This window comes from Anolis carolinensis, unplaced genomic scaffold (genome assembly GCF_035594765.1).
Source record: "Anolis carolinensis isolate JA03-04 unplaced genomic scaffold, rAnoCar3.1.pri scaffold_10, whole genome shotgun sequence".
In the NCBI taxonomy this organism is placed as follows: domain Eukaryota; kingdom Metazoa; phylum Chordata; class Lepidosauria; order Squamata; family Dactyloidae; genus Anolis; species Anolis carolinensis.
In genome coordinates, this window is record NW_026943821.1 from 12,246,930 (window position 1) to 12,265,725 (window position 18,796).

At 41.0% G+C, this 18,796-nt stretch overlaps 1 protein-coding gene across 1 annotated transcript; it reads right to left on the reverse strand.

Annotated features, from left to right (window-relative positions):
* Positions 1–334: 334 nt before the first annotated feature.
* Positions 335–12,115, reverse strand: LOC103279306 (uncharacterized). Its single transcript, XM_008113789.3, has 7 exons — positions 12,007–12,115; positions 7,770–7,883; positions 6,572–6,718; positions 6,195–6,338; positions 5,775–5,909; positions 3,887–4,045; positions 335–2,985 (listed from the first exon to the last, which is right to left on the reverse strand). The coding sequence occupies exons 1-7, from the start codon at positions 12,053–12,055 to the stop codon at positions 1,409–1,411; spliced, it is 2,325 nt and encodes a 774-aa protein (XP_008111996.2). The 5' UTR covers positions 12,056–12,115; the 3' UTR covers positions 335–1,408.
* Positions 12,116–18,796: the final 6,681 nt, after the last annotated feature.

The window sequence follows — 18,796 nt, forward strand, 5'->3', positions numbered from 1 at the left end:
TTGTTTGGAAACAGATCTCTCCGGGAATAAAAATTGTCAGAGAGGGCAAAAAAAAAAATGTCCAAAATTGTCTCTAGGTTGTGTTTGTGGGCTTTTGGGACATGGGACATCTCCACCTGCCTCCAATATGCCCCATAATTGCCAGTATTTGCACATTTCTAGTTCACAGACTGCTACAAAGAATGGGGGAACAGATTCAATGCACAATAGGATGAAATACCACAAGGAGATCAACCAATGAATTCCACTGAATCTGAGAACAGTCAGGTGGGGAAACTGTCTGGAATACAAAACAAAAGAAGATCCAAAATGCAAAGAAATATAAATCAAGACATATTTTTGTATTCCTTTTATTTTTTTATTTTAGGACTTTTATGTTGCCTTTCAGAGCAAAAGTCCTATTTATACTTTAGTCAATCCTGGGACCATCTTAACCCTCAGATAGATGAGGTTATGCTGGACTAAGAGATCTGTATTCTGTAAGAATGTCACTTTAGAAGAGTTTCAAATATTTCAGTGCTAGACACCCAGAGCTTCAAAAAGTTACTTTTAAGTAACTAATAGCCCCACCCTCCTCTTCAAACTCTAAGTACTCATTTTTGTTTGCAAAATTCACAGTGATGCAAGAAGTATAGCATGCCAAGCCTACTTCCTAGACCTGGAGGAGTCTTCCAATTTGGATCCTATTACAGAGAAAACACACTGAATCAATGGAAATTATGTAAGTGTTGTAATTTCCTGATTTCCTCCAGTTGATAGTACCAGTAGGATTGAGACCTAAATATTTGCAGTTTTCATGTGTTTTGGATCCAATCTGTGTTTTTGGAATGTGATATCTGTATACAGTTGTAAAAATAAATATCCCCCTGTTTCTTTCACAAAAATAATAATGCATAACAAAGGATTCTTTCAGCTGCCCATATTTTACATCCTCCTTTGGTGCAACTGAGCAAAGACTACTTTAACTATATGTAACATGTCTCTCTCTTATGCTCACAACTGTACAATTTAATGAGCATTATGAACAAAGACCCTTCTTAGCTTCCAAGATCAGATAGAAACTTTTGCCTATAGGGATAGGTGCATTTTAGGAACAAAGCAAGGTTTATAAAATATATGGAGTGTTGTCCCTGTTTTTACCAGTAGGGAGCAATATACTATTTGTGTACTCCGTAGTAAAAAAAATACTGTCACATTTCATACAAACAAATATCCCAAAGTTATGTCTAGCACTTTGATTACAACATGCTCCCTTCTATTTCAGTGAAGTCTTTGGACAGAGGAATCTTTATAGACGTCCAAAGAGTTCTTGTCAGAAAGGAAGTAGGGTCAGATCAAAATTAGAGGTGGAAACCAGGACATCTAGGTTCTAAAATAAAATAACACACACTATCCCATCTCTCCAGGCTCAGTGCAACAGAGCAACCATCAGGAGAGAGAGCAAAAAGAGATTAAGGTTGTTGAGAAGACCCAAGGACCCACTGTTAGGATTGACCTTTCCTCCTCCACTGTGTGATGGATTTTTAGTGTCACTGAACAATGAGGTAACACCATCTCTAGTGAAAACCTCTTCTGAGACCCGCTTGTTAGTTGCATCTGAGGACACCAACTTTGCACCCTGTCGTCTTTGAGATCCTGGGCGTTTGCATGGAATCTTGTTCTTGGGACGTGCGGTGCCAGCCCCTGCTCCTGAAACAAGGATGTCTCTATCTGGGCCACTGGTGGCAACGGGTGAATTGGTATTTGCCACATTGTTGCCTTCGGTGATGAAAGAGTCATTATCCTTTGACACAACAAAGGGTATGGGAATAATGGTATCAGAAACACGGCCTGGCTGCAGAGGAGGACTGCCACCAAAGAAGTTTTCACCACTGGTGGCTCCATGGTTGTCCACTGTGGAATCCCCAGGTCCTGGAGCGTGGTTGGCAGTGGTTTCATCAACAGTGAATCTTCCATCATCTCTACCATGGGCATGGACATTATGCCCATGAACGACATTGGAGCTTCCTGCAGGGTCTGTGGCAGAAGCATGAGTAGACCCTTCTCTAGTGAAGATACCGGCACCATGGCCACCTTGATTGGAAGATGGAAGGTATGCAGACTCATCTCGGTTCATCCCTTCAACAAAAATGCCAGCATCAGAATGAGCTTCAACAGGGACAATCGTGCTCCTTGGGGTGGAGGTAGAACCATCATGGTTACTCTCTTTAGCAGCCATGAAGTGCTCCCCAGTAGTCATGCCCTCCACTTCTTCCTCACATTCCTCATAATCAATTTCATCATTAGTGTTCGACCTTGCCAAGATCCTGTTGTCAGTGGTTGTTTCTGTGGAGGAGGAAGTGGTGTTGTTCCTCCTGGACACAACGACAGGAATCAGCACAACAACATTGCCATGATTACCCGAAGAGGTGGTGCTGGCTCCCGGATTGCTCTTATCCAAGATTGTAGCGGCTGAGGAACCATCTCCTGTGATGAGGTCTGACCCTGGAGCACCTGAAGGTGAGGCTGCATTTCCCTGGGAAGATCCTTCAGAAATGTTCTCAGTGATGGTGTCTTTGTGGGTAATTGAGTGGTCATCATGATGAGGAAAATGTGACATTGTGTTGTTCTCAGTTACTAATTTCCCATTATTCTCTCTTTCATTTACATTGGTTTCTTCCTCAATGTGAATCCCAGCAGAGGGATGTACACTCACTACACCGTCATTTTCCTTCTCTTCTGTGTATGCGCAGTCAGGAACTGCAGTGACTCCAGATGGTGCTTGGCTGGGCTTGATACACTCAGGAGCTTCTGCAATGTCCATACTATCAGCAGGGATCCTGGCTTCTGTCACTATTCCATTCACAATACGATTGTTGCAGAGGCTTCCTTGGCAACAAAGGATGTCAGTGTTGTCCAACTCCTGCACCAGCCCCAAGAGAGAGCTTTGACACATGGCTGGAGAGGCACAGCCTTTAAATGTCACAAGGCCCAGATCCTTTCCAGCTGCAGGGGAAAGAAATGAAAACAATAGAAGCTATGAGTCAAAACATCTCCTACTGTTTCTTATTAGGTTTGAGGGATACAGAACTTCAAATGTTAATTGTAAGAAGACTAGTGGTCAGTGGCTTCCACATCAGTGGGGCACAGAATCTACCCCAGGATTTTTTGGGGGAGGGAGGAATAGACTTCAGCGCTTTGGAGATCTCCTTTGAAGTTCAGATTAAACCCATAGTAGATTCATGTGCCCTCTGACATACGAGCCACTAGCTGCCACAAATAGGGTTATACATAAAAATTCTCACATTTGTTGACTACACTAGTGTCCATGGTTTCATTTACATGCATCTGACAAAATATCTCTAGACATCTTAGACCTCCAGGCAATTCTATGGTGTCTTTCCTCCAAAGGTTGATTTATAGAGTTGAGCTGGAGATGCCAGCAATGTGTTTCACCAGATTTTATTGTTTCGCTTTTACCCATGGTTTCACCTATCCTTGCATAGCGCTGGGAAGATATGGAATTGCAAATGATGCACAAATGGGAAGTGCATGATGTGCACCAGAAGCTGCTTGCCAGTGTCCCATTGCGCATCGGTCTATAGATTACAAACACCACACATTTTTGCAAAGCTGTTTCTCACACATGGAAGTCCATTTATGAGCACATAGCAGGAAACTGCCCGGCATTTATTGCCAAGAAAATAAGCCTTCTTTGCACAAAGTCATGTCACCAATACATTTTTTTCCTGTTTCCTGTGTAACTAAATAACATGTGAATTTTGACAGAAGAATCTCTAGGTTGTGAAGATTCTCAGCAGTTCAGGACTGAGAAACCTATTTTTCTGAAAACTTTTCACTTCAGGTTGAATTTATATGTTCAGTAGTTAAGATTACAGGCACTCACCTTTACGGCTGTTGCCGACACCCTCCAAACACATGTTGTGGATGCCTGTGCACTGCACCTTGGACATGGCTTGAGTGGTGCAGCCAGGTCCAGAGCCATCATCATCCACACAGCTGTAGCATTCCAGCCCATTTGGTGCCTCACTCAGCACATGGAAATCTGAAATGTGGGCAGGAAAAGCAACCTTGAGATATACCATGGTCATAATTTGTACCCCTAACTTCTGGCCAAGAGTCAAGTCAACGGGGCATGGAGTAAATTAAGCCTCAACTCTCCCTAGAAATCAAAATGGCTAAAATGAGACTCTCGTACTTTGGGCATATCATGGGATGATATTTCTTACTATTGAGTGCTTTCAAGTCCTAAATGTAAACTTGGAAAGATTTGTTCAGAGCGGGTTTCCTCAGAGAGAATATGGCTTGCCCAAAGTCCCAGTGGGTTTTCATGGCCAAACATGGATTTGAACACTGGTCTCCAGAGCTGTTGTCCAATGCTCAAACCACTACAATACCCTGGATCTTGACATACTACTATTTACTGGAAAAAATGATCAAACAGGATAAAATGAAAGGCTATAGAGGAAGAGGAAGACTCCATTACTGATAGTTTGATTTAATCAAGGAAACCATCATCATGAATTATGAATCCATGGAAGGGAGATGGGGGATGGTGGTGGGGGAAGAGAAGGGATCTATGTTAATTGCTTTAATATTTTTCATACATATGTCTATGTTTGATGTTTTTATCGTTTTAATTGTTTTAATCTATAGTTGTATGTTTTTGATTTAAATATGTGATATTTTTATATATATGTTAGGCATTGAATTTTGCCATTTATTACCGTATATACTCGAGTATAAGCCTAGTTTTTCAGCCCTTTTTTTAAGACCGAAAAAGTCCCCCTCGGCTTATACTCGGGTGAGGATCCTGGTTGACTTATATTTGGGAATATAAGTCTTGAGAATATATGGTACATTTATTATTTTTCTCCATTATTATTGGTATTATTACATTTATTTTTTTCTCTATTATTGTTGCTACTATTACATTTATTTTACTCTGTTTTTATTATTATTATTAATTTATTATTTCACTCTGACCTTATTATTATTATTGCATTTATTATTTTACTCTACTTATTATTACATGTATTATTTTACTTTATTATTATTAAAAGGATACATAAGCACATTTACATTGCAGAAGATGAGAATAATGATTTGATCAGAGTTGGACAGTCTTCTTAAATTTGAGCTTTATGTAAATATTCAAAAATATTTAACCTACTGATGCCTCAATTAATGTAATTTTATTGGTATCTATTTTTATTTCTGAAATTTACCACTCTCGGCTTATACTGGAGTCAATGTTTTCCCAGTTTTTTTGTGGTAAAATTAGGTGCCTCGGCTTATATTCGGGTCAGCTTATACTCGGGTATATACGGTATGTTGTAAACCGCTTTGAGTCCCCCCAGGGGTGAGAAAAGCGGTATAGAAATGCTGTTAATAATAATGGAATCAATCAACTACAGCTTGAAAATTTCCCCACTAATTTTTTTCTCTTCAAAAAAGAACCCCGATTTTGCCATTTTACTAAGGCATAGTAAGTTGCATTCTCTCATGAGGAGTAATGAGACTTGGCATCCACAGGAGAGGCAATGCAACTAAACTAAACCCCAGCAGATACCACTGTATCCAGATAGCAGTGTGCCTTCCAAAGTGCAAGGCAATGTTTTGTGTGCGATTTCTGATCTTGCTTTATCTTGAATGAATTACGTTCTCTAATGAGGGATATTCTGAAGCACAGTATTTTCTATAGGTGCTAGAATATTTGAGATAGTTATTCAGCATCTATCCCCTGCTTGTTACCAAGTTGAGGTGTTGGTTACCTGTGCTGAAGGTATTGCAGAGAGGTGAATTACAGCAGGAAGCATGGATGGTGCGCATGCCGGAGTAGAAGCTCAAAGTGTCTTCACAGCGTTTGAGACTGGAGCAACCCTTTATTTTCAGATTGGAGTATTGACCTGTGTCGGCAGAATGGAGGAAGGGAAACGGCATTCCATCAGACCTTTTTGGAATTGAGCAATCTGTTTATACCTTGGATGGAGGAAAACTGAAATTGAATGACATTCAGGAACATAGGCTAGTCCCTGCAGGTTGCTGGTGTGGATGTTAGTTCCAACAAAGTGAGTATTCTTAAAAACATTGTGGAGGAGGTTTCTTGTACCTTTTTGTACAGTATCTTGGTTCCAGAAGGGAAGTCAGAGAAGTCAGAGACTTCTAGACTCAACTACTATAATCTGACTTACCTAGTTTTCCAAGGATAGTCAGATCCACACACTGGTCTTGATGTCCAGAGCAGCTGATCTGAGTGCGGGCAATTTCGGGGCACCAGGCTCCTTGAGAAGCACATGTGTGGCAGCGCATATGGTTGGCCGGCGGCTGATGAGAAACTGGAAGAAGAAAGAAGGCAATCAATATGCACTTCACATTGAAAAAAGTTGCTCATTTCTGCCAAAAATGCATGAAATGCAAACATCTCTCTTTCATATTTGCTAACACTAGTCTGTTGGAATGATTAATAGAAATAAATGCTCTTCTCAATATCCCTCCTTTGCCTAGGCTGAGCCTATCAGGAACTATTCACACAGAATCTTGCATCGGAATCACCAGAAAAAGGACTCACCAAAGTAGGTCTCATTGTTACAACCATCCTCAGCACAAAAGCGTGCCTGATACGAGAGAGACATCAGGTGCGATTTGATCGAAATGGATTCGGGAGGGTACAGCTGCTGGGCACAGCCTTTCCTCACAGACTGGAATTCCAGAAAGGCTGGAAATGAAAATAAGTTAGACTTATTATACTTTGGTAGGTGCTGCATCTGCTTGATAGATGTTAATTTTGCTTTTTAGCTATCTCTTCTAATTTTATTTTATTTTATTTGCCCAGAGATAATGGAGATACTTTGGCTTATCCTTGGCACGCACTAATAATAAATCTTAATGTATCACTGCGGCTTTATAAGGACTTGTAATAATAGTGCCGTCTTCTTCCCTACCCTCACATCCATTCACCTGCTTAGCCACAGAAACTCACTGGGTGACCATGAGCAAGTCACACCTTTTCAACAGAGAAGGCAATTGCAAACTCCCTCTGAAGAAATCTTGCTAAGAAAGCCCCATTATAGGTTCATCTTCAGGACTATGTACGTCAGACATGAAAGGAACACAATAACAATAAAAACTAAGTAACTTGGAGCCTTACCACACCAGTCTCATGTCCCACTACAATTGATTTGTCAATGAAAACATGATTCCAGTGGGACCTCTTTCTTTCCCACTGTACCTTCAGAATCACTACGGGATTGCAGCATCTGTTTGTGCTAAAATTGTGTTACACACAGCATTTTGGACTGTCTGCCTACTACTTCTCCAATAAATTCCACTGTTTGGCATACATAATTGCACATGCATACACATGTATATTCAGATGCCCCACCTCCCACAAAACATAAGACACCAAGGCATTATAGCACTGCAGATTTATAGGAATATAACCCTGATGTTCTCCCAAACGTTAATCCAATCTATTCAAAATAAAAATAAAATATCAATTAAACTTTTGTACAGTAAATGATACAACATAAGCAGTGAAGGAAGTCATTAACAGATTCTCACCATCAGAAGAAATAATTTATTTTAAAATTATCATTGGATAAGCCACAACCAAGGCACTGACTGTTGTCCTGCTGTACTTCCACTCTACCTGCCTCTTAGTTTTTCTTGTAATGGGATAACTCAGCTGGCAATCTGTCTGAAGCATTGATTACATTGGCCTTTTGAAAAGAGAATCACCAGTTCCCATTTCTAAAAATGCTACTTACAGACGTATGCCTTTCGTACAGATGTGGTACAGCTGGCGTAGGGGTTTTCACAGGTCACATTCTCTCCAATGCAGTTGTACTCTCCATGGCATGTGTTGCACTGCAGGCAGAAAGCTGGCAAAAGAGGAAGAGAAAATAGGCTTCATGGTACCATTCTAGCCAAACAAAAAGGGATCAAATAGCTTTACCATGTGCATGGTTTTTATCATGGTGTAGTACTTGGAGTGTTTAATATTTTGTGCGGAAGAGTTTTCTAATGGGGACATCTTCATTTTAATCTTTACAGTTATGTTTCTAAATTATTTTACATTGTTTTACATTGTAGATGTTTTAACATTTCAGCTGATTTAATTGTGTGCATTTCTGTTACTTTTGATCATCCAGCTTTTAGTCAGTGGTTTCCAACCTGTGGTCCGTGGTCCCCATGAACTAAAATATGGTCAGCAGCCTCACCATTACTACACTGCTGCAATGAGAGCGACTGGTCTCATGAAACTCTCTTATAGTGCCAAGGCAATGGGGATGTCAGGAGGGGAGAGGCTAACTACCTATGAAAGGCACGATAACAAGCCTCCTGAGTGCTGCTTCTCCTCCTCCCTCCCTCCCTCTGAGCGGAGCTGTTCCATGTGGTGCCTGGAAGCAGGGGAACATTGATGTCTTCATTTTTAGGCCTGTTCTTGTGGCTATTTGGGGTGGTGATTCAGAAAATTGCATTGGATTGACAACATCCACTCTACATTATTAATTATGGTTTTCTGTGGGTGAGCAAATGGTGACTGCTCAATGGCATATGTATCAGAAACTAGAGCTGATGTCATCTATCCAATACAGTTTTCTGAATCAGCACCCCAATAACCAAACCAAATCTAAAGTTGACCAAAAATTGATTTGTAACCCTTTTGGTTCTAATGTTGGTCCCTGGTCAAAAAAAGGTTGGGAGCCACTGTTTTAGTTGTATATTACTTTAACCATATTATTACATCCCAGAGTCCATGCTGGAAGGAAAGCTAGATATAAATTAAATTAAATTAATAAATTGGGAAGATTTAGGTTCTAAAGTCAATGAGTTATGAAATTTACAGGGAATTTTGAGCCAATTATTTTCAATCAGTCTGACCTAGCTCACAGTGAGGAAGAAAAAACTATATACACCACCTTACACTGATTGGGGTGGTGGTAAAATGGAATATAAGCGTATAGAAAATCATTTAGAAATAGTCAATAGGAATAGCTTTTCTCATCAGATATAGCTTTCCCCAAACCAAGGAGACATTGCCAGTGACCCTAAAGTGCATTTTTCATGGGTTTGTGGATAACTTTGATTACGTGAATAAACCAGATCGAATGCTGTTTATCTGGACTCCCTGAGTAGGTGATAATGAATAACCCCCTCATTCTAATTTAGTCCGAGAATCAGCCATTTAGTTAAAAGTTCCAGCATAATTTCTACATAGTACAGTAGAGTCTCACTCATCCAAGCCTCACTTATCCAAGCATCTGGATAATCCAAGCCATTTTTGTAGTCAATGTTTTCAATATATCAGGATATTTTGGTGCTAAATTTGTAAATACAGTAATTACAACATAACATTTCTGCATATTAAACTACCTTTTCTGTCAAATTTGTTGTATAACATGAAGTTTTAGTGCTTAATTTGTAAAATCATAACCTAATTTGATGTTTAATAAGCTTTTCCTTAATCCCTCCTTATCCAAGTTATTCACTTATCCAAGCTTCGGCCAGCCCGTTTAGCTTGGATAAGTGAGACTCTACTGTATTTGCTCTGTGCTTGTGTGTTTGAATGACAAACTGTGAGCAATTGTGGTTGGTACTTAATGCATAACACAAATGACTTCAACAGGGACTTCCCTGAAGTCTTAGGTTTTGGCTCAGAAACCTCAGAGCCTGGGATGATCCTAATCCAGCAAAACCGTAGTATTAAGAGCAAACCAAGAAAAAAACAGTTTTTCTGAAAGTCAGCATGAAGCCTTTTGCACATTCCTTGTCCTTGAAGGAGGTGGAAGGCAGAGATGTTTATATTAAAGGGGAGATAAGCAAGTCTCAGGATGGAGCTGATCCAAAGTGGGGAAGGAGGACTGTACACACCCAACCCATATGTTTTCATAATAGTATTTTGAAAGAAGACTGTATGTAGTGCTGTCCCTTATATACAGTGCTTATGGAAAGTCCAGAAAGAGGACAAAAGGCAGTCTATGCTTATTGAATCCCTCCTCCGTGCCTACACATGGGGATTGCATGGTCCTCCAGATGAAGCACTGCAACTCCCATTAACCCTAGCTAACATAGCCAGTGGTGAGGATGCTGGGAATAGTGGTCCTACCACAGTTGGAAGACCACAGGATTCCTAGATCTGCTCTCCCCAACAAAACAACAAATGTAACCTCATAGTAAGAATTGCATTTTCTGAGCATTTTCATCTTGCTTATTCCAATTTAGTGCTTAAGTGCAATGTTGACAATATTACGAGGCAAACTGTGGCAACTGCCTCAGGTGATAGACACTGCAGAACAATAGAGTTGCTAGATTAAACTCCATTTTTAACCTAGGGTTTGAAAATGTTGCATTTACTCTCTATCACACATTGTTTGTCTTAACCCCAGCTTTATTTTATGCTTGCTTTTACTATATGATATTTTAGCATATCATATTTTCATGTGTCTATATTTTATCATTTCAGATTTTTTTTAAAGTACCACAATAACACAAAAAACTTGCAATTTCTCTATGCATTGGATAATAACTCCCATAAACCTAGATTTCACTATGACCAGGGATTATGGATACTATAGTGGAAAATATCTGGATTACAACAGGTCATGTAACTCAGAATGTACTGATAAATCAAAGAGGAAAGCATTGACTTCCTCAGCTAGATCTTGGCAAGATCTTAGCCCTAATTAATAACCTTGTCACACCATGGACTCACTTGAAATCCAGTTTTTGCCTTCTGCAGAATTCTGAAGCATGTAGTTTAGGGAGGGGTCTTTAAACTGCTCAGCCAGGCAGATCTTGTTCCTCACTAAACTACAAACCCCAGAATTCTGCAGGAGACAGAATCCGAATTTAAAGTGGATCCATGCTCTCTTCTCAGGGGAAGAGAGCCAAAATCTTCATCTAATGGAATCCATCAGAATCCTCTCATTAATTCTGGGAGTTGCAGTCCAAAATATTTTTCCCAGTCTGGTAGGACAATATTGTGTCCTTTACATCCCAACGGTGTGTATGTAAGGTAGAACAAGCACTTGCTTTAAAAAGAAGGAGGAGGAAAAGGACAATATCATATCAAAGCCATCTATAATTGAGCAATGGTAGGAAGTACTTAGGAAAATTCCTTTTTTATGGGGTTACAAGCACTTGCTTCAAAAATTATGAAAGATATTTACTTTGCCAGCTCACCTACTCCAAAGAGGGAGATAAGTGATGCAAGAAAAGTGCCATGGGTTTGTGAGAGATGGAGAAGCATTCAGGATCACATCTGCAAAACTCAAGTCCATTTTTCCCTCTGCTACTTCCTTCCTGCACTTGGCCTTGAGCAAACCACTCATTTCCTCTTGCTCTTAAGGCTATTCCTTATTGTTGGCAACAAACCAGAAAAACAATGCAGCTGAAGAACTCCTTTTAAAGGAAGCGTTATTATGCCGAAAGCCACAGCTTGATAGCAGCAACCAAAAAAAGATCTACAAGTCCAATAGCTGCCCTGTTAAGATTGATGGAACAGAAAGACTGTGGTGACCTCAGAGTCCAAAGAAGTACCAGCTTTGGACAACCGTTCCTGCAATTCCTCAGCCAGCATGGCCAAGTGGCCCTACAAAGTAACTTTCCTATGATTCTATGTGGCACCTACATTGTAATCTCATTATGTTTAGTGAGAAGAAAAATCTCATGGAGTTCAATGAGTTTTCCTTTCACACATGAGATCTATTTTTTAAATACTCCCTTGGGAGTAAACCACATTTTGAGCAAACAGAACTGACTTCTAGGAACTCACATGGATAGGATGGAGCCACACAATTAATGAAAGCCATACCCAGAAGTTACCTTTATATAGGGCTCTCCTCCATCTAATATTCAAGAGTTACTCAGAATGCACAATTTTGCAAGTCTGATGAGGTCTCCCAGGTGGAGTTCTCCAATCTTCTATTCTTATTGATGCTATTATGACTATAACTGGCATTATTATTTGTTATATCTCACCCTAAAGTTTCTTTTTTTTACCTTGGTTGAAGAGTGCAGGTAGGAGCAAAACTGCCAGAAACCTGGCCATCTTGAGACACTGCTGTCTTCCCCCTTTGTGTTTCCTGTGCCCTTGTCTCTGACCAAGTCCTGGGCACCACCTTTAATAACCTTCTACATGCCTTTGGCCAAGCCTTCTCTCTCAAAGAGCCAGCCCTAAACATAAGTGCCTCTTGGGCTTCCATTGGTCCTAAGTGAGAATCCACCTCTTTCCCAATGGATGGAAGAGGACAATGCTTATTAAGTTTGCTCTCCACGTGATTGAAAACAATAACCCAGGAGGACACATTGGATGAGACCCACCCAGTATCAACATGAATCATGGCTGGGATTTCAGAGGGAACCGTTGGGAGCATCTCAAAATATGGATGGGAAGGTGGCTGTGTCAGGCTTGAGGAATCCAGCCAATCTGGTTGGGAAGGGAGGGAAAATATGCGGGAAGGAGAAAGAGAAAGATGAGGGAAGAGACAGAGAGATGAAGCCAGAGAGAAGATGAAAGAAAGATGCTTCCCACTTTGACTAACTCCTTCAAAATTCACACTGATACATGGAGCAGATTTACAGTCCCACTGAAAGGGAATCTGTAAAGAAAGTGAGAAGAACTAGCTGCCATCAGAAACCAATAACTGGAAAAGGATTTTCCAAGTAGTCAATGAAAACATTTGTACATTTTTCTCCCCTTCTTTCTCCAGAATTCCAAGGAAGTTCTGATGAATTCTGCATGCTTCTGTCTCATCTTGGGACACTTGCACTTCAGAGCTTGGGTAGCTTCATATGGTCCTTCAATAAAGCATAGCTTAACCTATTGCAAGCATATGTCTTGAGCTGATATGCCTAAGAAAGGACAATCCCAGTCTGTCAACTGTAGCCCTGGGGTTGGGGTGGGGATGGGGGTTCCTCCTTTCATTTTTTACAGGGGTCCAAACCTGTTCACATCCCTGTTGTTGAGATATTTAGATCTGTCCACTAGAGAACTCTGTCTTGCTTTATTGAACTACAGTAATAGAGTCACAGAGTTGGAAGAGACCACACAGGCCATCCAGTCCAACCTCCTGCCAAGAAGCATTCAAAGCACCCTCGACAGATGGCCATCCAGCTTCTGCTTAAAAGCCTCCAAAGAAGGAGCCTCCACCACATTCCGGGACAGAGAGTTCCACTGCTGAACAGCACTCACTATTAGGAAATTCTTCCTCATGTTCAGGTGGAATCTCCTTTCATAGAATAATAGAATCGCAGGGTTGGAAGAGACCTCATGGGCCATCCAGTCCAACCCCCTGCAAGAAGCAGGAAAATCTCATTCAAAGCACCCCTGACAGACGGCCATCTAGCCTCTGCTTAAAAGCCTCCAAAGAAGGAGTTTGAAGCCATTGTTCCACGTCCTAGTTGCCAGGGCAGCAGAAAACAAGCTTGCTCCATCCTCCCTTCCCCTCACATATTTATACATGGCCTTCATCATGGTCTTCTCTCAGCCTTCTCTTCTGCAGGCTAAACATGCTCAGCTCTTTAAGCGGCTCTTCATAGGACTTGTTCTCTAGAACCATGATCATTTTAGTCACTGTCCTCTGAACACATTTCAGTTTGTCAACATCTCCAACTGCGGTGCCCAGAATTGGACACAGTATTCCAGATGTGGTTGACCAAGGCAAAATAGAAGGTAGCATGACTTCCATGGATCTAGACACTAGACTCCTATTTGTGCAGGCTAAAATCCCATTGGCCTTTTTGCCACCGCATGACATTGTTGGCTCATGCTTAACTTGTTATCCATGAGGACTCCAAGATCTTTTTCACATGTAGTCCAGAAGTCATGTCCAAAAGTGTCAAAATCCATTAGCAAAGGAAGGGCGGGAGATAACTTCATTGTCTTTCTTGCCTTGCCTTGTTTTTTGTTTTTTTTAAATGATCGGGCCATTTCTGAACTACAGCTGGAGAGTGCATGGTCTCCAGATTATAGCTGGAGCATTCTGCTTGGAGGCAATAATAGAACCAGGGGCTAAGGACTCATCCTGAGCTCCCAGCTTTCGAGTTCCTGAAAGGCTTTGTGGTCAAGTAGTTGGGAGTTTGCAGGTATATAGACACTTGTTCTCTGTTTGCAGCTCTGGAACTAGGCAGGGCTGGCTCATTAAAACAAAACAATGGGAGTCAAGACGCCTCTGTTGTTTTGGCATCCAGTTGTGTCAGAGACTTTCTGGTCTCTACAAGAGTTTGTTCTTTGCTTGTACTGGGTGTGTACCCTGCCCAGCCTTTCCTCTCTCTGATTATGGTCAATAAACAGAGCCAGCATTAGGTCCAACCTACACAACAGAGCATTCGAGTTGACTGCAGCATGGTTTAGGACACATGAAAAATACCACAGGAGCTCCAGCTTGCAAGGGTGCATTAACTGATATTCTTTCATTTCAATGGATGAAGAAATGAATCAGAGAGAAGTGCATTTGGGTCACACTTTAAGATGATTTTTATTGTCATTAATAATTTTTGCCATTTAACTTTTGTCACACATGTCCTAGTGTTTGTCTCAGAAATAATAATAATAATAATAATAATAATAATAATAATAATACACTTTATTTATATTCCACCCTTCTCCCCGAAGGGACTCAGAGCAGATTACGGTATATAGAGAGCAAACAGAGGCAAACATTCAATGCCTTAGTTATAATCGCATATAATGAGACAGACAACACAGACAAGGCAAAGGCTTCTCCTTTCATTTCCAGCTTTGGAGGCAGTGCTAATCTCTGGCTCTGGAGAGGTGTTCTTCTCCATTTTCAAGATGAGCCTGTGTTATTACCTCATGTTTGTGTGTGACCAGCATGATTTCTTGGAGCGTCTTTTGCCTTCCTGACAAAGTGTTGCCTATCTATTTATCTACTCACATTTGCATGTTTTGAACTGCTAGGTTGGCAAGAGTTAGGGCTGACAGCGGGGGTTCACCTTGCCACACGGATTTGAACTTCCAACCTTCAGGTCAGCAGCAGAAGGGTTTAATCTGTGGGCCCTGGTTGGATTGGAGATCCCATCCAATCTTGAAAGCTAAATAAGATTAGCCCTGGTTATTACTTGTACACAGGAGAATGCTAACAAATACCAGATGTTGCAGACTATATTTCAGAGGAAGGAACTGACAAACCACCTTCGAGGACAGATATTTGTTAGCATTCTGTAACCTAAGAAAGCCCTATGATGTTTATGGAGTCATCTGACATCGACAGGCAACTTGAATCACACACATACACATGCACATGTATGACACTATGTGTGCCAGACTGCTTTGAGTTGAATGCCATCCTTAGCACCACGTGATTATTATTTTTCTTAAAATGTTCCTGTAATTGCAAGGCTGGGAAAATGAGTCACATGGCTTGCCAATGAAGTTGGGCATCACTGGTCTTTAACTGAAGTAAAACACTCTTAAGTGGGACCCTAATATAGAATGAAAGGCTAATAGACCTGTTTATTACTAGCTGATTTGCTCCACCTCTAAGCTGGTTGCATTCCAATGCCACATTCTTCTAACTGGATTATATCATTGCTTCAAATAGTAGGAACAACAGCTGTCCAAAAATGTTGTGAGAAGATTGAGTCTTCTTCAGAGACTTTCCCCAAAGAGACTTCCTTCTTTTTAGTCACTTTGAATCTCATGTTGAGATAAAAAGCGGGGTATAAATCATTGTTGTTGTCGTCTTTGAGATGTTCAGAATGTGACCTAATTCTTGGCATAGACTTCCTTTGGGTATAATTATTCTACCTTATCATAGCAGTTTCATGCCACTTTAAATATGATGGCTCTATCCTACAGAATTTTAGGGTCTGTAATTGCACGAGGAATGTCAAATTCTCAGGATTATGCCTCTAAACTAGAGCATAAGAACTTTCTCGTCATTAATTTTAAGTATCTTGTGCTTTCTTAATCCCTTCCTGGTCTACATCAGCCCCAGTAATAGTCCTCTCAAGTCCCTCTCGGGCCAGTAGATTCTCCATCATTATGGACCACTGCAAATAGTTAGAATCCGAGAGTCTCTCCATCACACTGATGGGATTTCTGCTCACCATCTCTGCTCAAATCTCTCCCAGGCCCCTTCTCAGCCTGCTTGGAGATACTGTAATCCAATCCACCCGGCTCAAATGAACTACTGCACTGTGACCCTCGGAGCCCCGGGTTTAAGCTCTTCTGCTACTCACACAGCATCTCTGGAACAGATTCATGGCAGTCACACATCTTCGGCAGCATCTCTGGTCTTTGGAGTCTTGGGTCACCTTACCGGCTGAAACAATTGCACTCCTGGCCACAGCTGATCATCACCAAATCAGCCTTATCTCCACTGCGCAGCGGAAGTATGCTGGGCCCATAAACCTTTATCAATGTGTGAGAGGAATTGAGACGGAGAAAAGGTATATGTCTCAATTAGCCTATCACACATTGACTATTATGAGTACTGGGATGAAGCCATGGCAATTGAGATGGCATTACATTGAAGTATTGAATTGTGTAGTAAAGATATAGCAAGATCTCCTCCTACATAACTGCAGAACCGATATCCACAGTTTCACTTACCTATGACCAGGACAAAAATGGTTTATGAAAGTGGTGGGACTCTCTTGATGATCTTGAAATCTGGGCAGGCTCACTTGAATTATTAAGTTTCTTTTCTTCCTCCTCCCCTGAGGTTTATTTAAGCTAGTGAAAGTTACTTTATTGGACTAAAACTCCCAGAATCCCTTAGCCAACATGGCTGGTGCTGGGAAGATATTCTGGAAACTGTATGTCAGAAAAGGAATGGAAGTCTACACTCTGAAAACCCTTGTATTGGGCCCGCAGGCTGTCAGCTGCCTTCCTTCAAGGTGTTTCAAGGTCTTGCCAAAAAGCATAGGCAACCTTTGCCAGTTTTGATGCAAGGTTGAAAGTGAGTGGGTACATAAAGAGGAGTTGACACATACCAGAAATCAAGGTGTTTGAAGCATGGACAAGATTGCACACTTTTAATTCTAGATTAACCAGTTCAAGACAGCAGGTCACTACAGGTAGTGAACCTTTTCTAGCATGGTCCATTCCATTCCTCTGTCAGCTATATTCACCCTCCCTCTTGCATTTCTACAGACCTACAACCCTACTGATGATCTCTGCAGTATACATGCAGGGATACCAAACAGGATGTATGGCACATACACACAGGGTGGCGAATGCTTTGTCTGGGCATCTTCCAAGAAAGGCTACCTCACCTAGCCTAATGGTAGGACCATTAGTCAGATGAGACAATAGCAATTCACAAGGGGATGAATACTACTATAGATCAGAAGTGAACCATTGCCTGTGGGAAGACTTCAGGCTTATTGGATCTACTATGTATTTTGTTAGAATCCCGAGGAGCAAATGTTGACAGATGCAAAACAGGGACTCCAAGAAGTAAATAGATGTGAAAAATTAGACAAGATGACCCTGAGCACCTCTTGTCCATGAATTTGCCGAATCATTTGATAGTTAGACTTACCAGAAACCCTTCAGAGTAAAACCTGGAATGGAGTCACAGCAATCACTATAGATATCTAAGCCTTTAAAAATATATACCTTATTTTTTCTGTCTACTCTCTGCCCAAGCAGGTCTCAGTCTGGATTAAACCCATAGCTAATTAAACTGCAAAAACAACAATATCAAGAACAAAGCAGGTGATTAATGAGCTGCCACAACAAAGGGAGTGGGTCCTGATTTATTTTTAATGACATCATGCAATTAGGTTTGGATCACTCCTTGAATATCAGTCAGCTAGTAAATCCAATTTAATAGATCATAATAACAAGATGGGATTTGATCAGCATGTGCTATAGGCACAGCCATATAACCCAGCATATAAAGGACGATAATCCACAATATCCAACTGGATTATCTGAGTCCACACTGCCATAATCCAGTTCAATGTGGATTTCATACAGCTGTGTGGAAGGGGCCTTAGACCAGAGTTTGGACTATACATCCCAACATGACATTGGTCATATTGGAATATTCTGGGAGATGTAGTTTAAAAAGTGGCTTTTCCCAAACTCTGATCCATAGTTATTTTTTGTGGATGGCAATTTTCTCCAATGGGTGAAATATTTGTCTGAGGTCTGTAGAATGGAGAGGCCCACAAACTGGATTACAATCCATTTTGCATTCCAATGTGGTGGAAAGAAAGGATTCTGCTGGCATGTGGGCAGCTGGTTATTGTTTCATGGCAATAAGAGTTGGCCGTAGGTGTTTTGACTCAGGCAGAACTTAGCTGTGGTTGGATCTCATTCCAGCCTTACTTTCATGACTTGGGTTTTTGATATATCTGGCTTGGATCACGTTCCCTTCCCACATGAATTTCCACTGATATTTCACAACAGGGTGAAGCATGTGTTCAACCCAACAGACATTTATAGAGATTCCACCTAACTTTTCATTGGATCTGGATGCTAAACAGTCATGGCCCTGTAGGTAAAAGACAAGGTTTAAAGGTTAACATAACCTGCAAGCCTTGTCTATGTCTCCAACATAGTGATCTCAGTATACCAGGCTGCATTTCATATTTGTAACACACAATTGTTCGTGGCTGTTCTTCTGAGTGTGTCTGAGTGTCTCCTTCAGTGTCCCCATGGCTTTCATCTTCTACACTGTTGAATGAATGCTGCTTGACACTACTTTATCTTCCATGGCTCAATACTATGGAAACCTGGGATTTGTGGTTTGGTGAGGCACTAGCACTCTTTGGAAGATAAGGCTAAAGACTTCATAAAATAACAATTCTCATG

Bases quoted from the DNA above. Each gene is read 5' to 3' on its own strand.
- LOC103279306 (XM_008113789.3), bottom strand. From the start codon at position 12,055: ATGGCCAGGTTTCTGGCAGTTTTGCTCCTACCTGCACTCTTCAACCAA. The intron at 7,884-12,006 runs GTAAAAAAAAGA...CTCTTTTGCCAG, and splicing joins ACCTGCACTCTTCAACCAAG to CTTTCTGCCTGCAGTGCAAC. The intron at 6,339-6,571 runs GTGAGTCCTTTT...TTCTTCTTCCAG, and splicing joins TAACAATGAGACCTACTTTG to TTTCTCATCAGCCGCCGGCC.